At 44.7% G+C, this 3486-nt stretch overlaps 1 protein-coding gene across 2 annotated transcripts in view; it reads right to left on the bottom strand.

The window, feature by feature from the left end:
- The window catches only part of nat8l (N-acetyltransferase 8-like), a 9158-nt gene extending 6069 nt beyond the window's left edge, over positions 1 to 3089 (bottom strand). Inside the window, exons 1-2 of one of the 2 annotated variants that reach the window (XM_020624581.1) lie at positions 2336 to 3087; positions 965 to 1129 (exon numbers count right to left, since the gene is read on the bottom strand). In XM_020624581.1, the coding sequence (XP_020480237.1) occupies positions 965 to 1129; positions 2336 to 2639 (469 nt within the window). In that variant the 5' untranslated portion in view covers positions 2640 to 3087. Of the gene's footprint in view, positions 1 to 964; positions 1130 to 2335 lie in introns of both variants that reach the window. The other variant, XM_020624583.1, reaches the window with a different exon arrangement.
- Positions 3090 to 3486: the final 397 nt, after the last annotated feature.

Genomic DNA, 3486 nt, shown 5'->3' with positions numbered 1-3486 from the left:
CTAAAAACATTCTCACACGACCTCTAGTAACATGTCGTGTCTTAAACATAAGAACATATTATGGCTAAGGCTACAGTTATACACGTCATTATAATAATATTAACACCCTGTCTGCTGACAGTCATCAACTCTTCTCTCTAGTTATCCTTGACCAGATGTACCCTGTAGAAACTCATAAGCATGACTAAGCATTTAACAGTCTAACTAGACATCCTATCTCCACTAAACATTTCTAATACATAAAGTATCTATCCAATTTCTATCTGACTAAAAATACCTCACACCAGGCCAGATGCTACAATGTCAGAGACAAAGAGACTGCGCTGGGCAATTGACTGGCTTAACTAACACATGCTTCTTATATTGGCCATGTGGATTTAGTTAATGGGGAACAAATGTGGCCACGAAGGCACAGCACAGGGGAACGAGTGAAAATGTGCCATAAGTTTGCGGTCGGCAGTCACTCACAACCCAAACTAAACTCGGGAAGAGAATAAATACTTTCAGATGACAGTGGAGGTGAATTGACTTTTCCAATTAGAAGCTTTAGTGGAGGAAATCAGCCATGCCGACACCAAGTGCACTGCAGAGAGTGTATCAGCAGTTTCCTCCATGAGATTAATAGCCTTGTAATGCCATGCCCCCTGCTCAGAGAGGAAGCATGTGGGGGTAGTAGTGGAGAAAGGGACATGGAGGAGGGGTGGGAAAGAACTACTGAGGAGAAGGGAAAACGGAGAGGCAACGTGCGTATTTGATGAGTTGTCTGAAGACTATACCTTTCTAGTAAAGTTACGGGTCTTAACTTTTTAAAATATGGATCGATTGTTTTATTCCTTTTCTTTATCTTGATTCCTTCTTAGCTACTCTTCAAATTTAACACTGGTGATGGAGCATTGCCAGATGACAAGCAAGATGTCATTATTCACACTACAGTGAGAACAGTGAGGTTTGTCCTGCGTCTTACCTGTGGGTTTCATGTAATAAGCTTCTATGTCAGCCATGTCCGTGTGCAGAGCACAGTCCAGATAACTGTGGATAACTTTCCTGCTGTAGTAGTAGCGCACACCCATGAGAATGAGGGGTGTGCAGCAGGTCAACGTGAAGGATTTGGTCATAAAAAAGCACATTACTATGGAGAAATGGAAGAAAGATAAACGAAACCTGTCAGAAAAGAGAATGACATGTTTGATTGATGGAATTTGACCCCTCAGAGACACAGAAAAAAGAGCAGAGCAAATATGACATTTGCAAGCATCAATAAGGGAAACTGTTACATAAAACTCTGTTATAATGGTCCAATATGAAAACTTCGATAAAGACACATCAAGATTTGATTCACACAAGGCAGCAAAGTAACATTCATTTGGCTTAAGTAATGCACATTAGCTGCAGTAGCGCACATGCTGGTATTGAATTCTTCAAACCAGTACAGTCCATATTGGAGTAATTAGTAGGGTATCACGTTGGGGGGGAGCAAAGGAAAACACAGACAAGCAGGTTGGATGCTGCAAAGCTTGCTGTTGCGTGGCATGCAATCACATTAGGTCGGTTAACTCTACTGCACCCCATCGTGGTGTGAAGCTGCGGCGCCTAAATGTGCGTAGAGGGCAGTGGGTTCTCGCTCCAGTAGATAGATAGAATACAATTATCCAACATGAATCTAATGAATGCCAAATTGGCACGGTAGGTTACGTTTTCATTTCAAAACTGTATATATTATGAGAATTCAAAGGTTTATTTTATTTTTGACGTGCGTAACGGCAGCGGTCTCGGTACATGAGGCTTTAAGCCGGCACCATCGGCTATGCAGAGGCAGAGAGGGGGGTTTGCGCGCCGCATATGATTTTAATATGTGTTGGGATGGCGCGGGGGAATGCTTTTTGGGGTACGTGCGCGCACCCTGTGGGCCAATCCTCAAATTCATTCACTCATTCATTCACGGCACCGGTATGTCATCACATCATCAGCAGGTCGGCTGTTTATTCACATGCACCATGCGCCTGGCCATGCCTTTTGTTGCATGATAAGCAACATGCCGGTGTGTGCCGGCGGACAGAGGGCCGCGATAACACAGAAGTGTTGCAACAGACTTCAACTCAACTGTGCGTCGCCTACTGGACCGAACAGTGCAGAGAAACATTATATTTGTGTCCTTTTAAACAAGTTCCTCAGACGAATTTCACTAGCATGAAAACATCAAAAGAAACAGCAACTACATACATTATTAGTATCAGATTTCAGTGAAGTTATTTTTCTGTCATTAGAAAAGTGTGTCTGAACTCTTTTATGGTAGCTGGTACGTGCAGCTACCTGGTGCAAAGCAATGGATACTTACCTGTCAGAAGAGCATATAAAAACTGGGTCTTGGGCTGCTGTCTGAGCCTTCTAAACGCCGAGTTGGGTACCCTCTCCATAATACCCTCGTAAAAGATGCGGCGCACCTCCTCTTGATCCCCGCGCTCGAACTCACGGATAAAAACCCCATCTTTCCAAACATCCTTGGCCGCAGCGGGGTTCTGAGCCGCGCTGGACTGAGGAGAGCTCCACATGAGAGACTCTTTTTTGGTCCCAGGTATTGCATCGTGTTCATCCGCAACAATTTTAGTCTCGCAAACCATTTCGGGAGACGACAAATGCATGCAACTGGCCACAATAAACAGCTACAGTTCTGAAAAGGGGGAGGGTGAGAATGAAAGTGGAGGATGCGTGATATTTTCTTAAAAAACGGAGAAATGATGAAGGGGATAAAACGAAGGGGGATGTTCTGCTGCAACCCTGAGCGTTTCTGACGACCAAGACTTGCCGGTGTGATTCAAGCAGTATTTATAAGCAGACAGAGCGGGCAGATTCAGGTTCAGGGGTTGGTCGGGTGGTCCTTCGATGCACAGATTGGTGGAAACGATGCGCCGCTAGTTGCCGCTGGACGAGGGCGGGGAGAAAGACAGACACACTAGGTCTTTCTGCATATGAACAAATTTATGCGTGCCGACGAAGTGTGTATTTGAGGATGTGAGCCCATGAGGAGGTGTCTGATTGTGAGATTGCGTAGAGAGGTTGTTTCTAAGCAGGGTAGTCTTCACAGTGTCCTACAACGAGGAAGATCCCCAGTTTCTGATGCAGTGGCTACAATACGCAGCACATAGGCGCAAGGAAAAGCGTGGGCGATGCCTTAAGCAGGAGAAATCCTAGTGAGGGGGAGACTGCAGCTCCTTAAATTGTTTATTAACCCAAAAGAATAATTTCACTTGATAACTGAATTTGACCTGAATATAGTAGTAGAGCTCCTAAATGTTTTTGCATACATGAAATGCTACTGTTGCCATGAGGTAATGGAAAAGACATCTGATAAAAGATATATACATTTTATCCTAATTCGAGACTGAAATGACAGCCTTAGATTCAGCTGGTTAGTCGCCCTGAAGTCTGAGCAGTGGCTGCACACTGCTGCCTCCCTGGACTGTCCAGGCTCCCCTGCCCGTTGACTCA

This window comes from Monopterus albus, unplaced genomic scaffold (assembly GCF_001952655.1).
Source record: "Monopterus albus unplaced genomic scaffold, M_albus_1.0 scaffold333.1, whole genome shotgun sequence".
Lineage (NCBI taxonomy): Eukaryota > Metazoa > Chordata > Actinopteri > Synbranchiformes > Synbranchidae > Monopterus > Monopterus albus.
The sequence above is the reverse complement of the archived record's forward strand: the minus strand, read 5'-3'. Positions and strand labels throughout refer to the sequence as shown.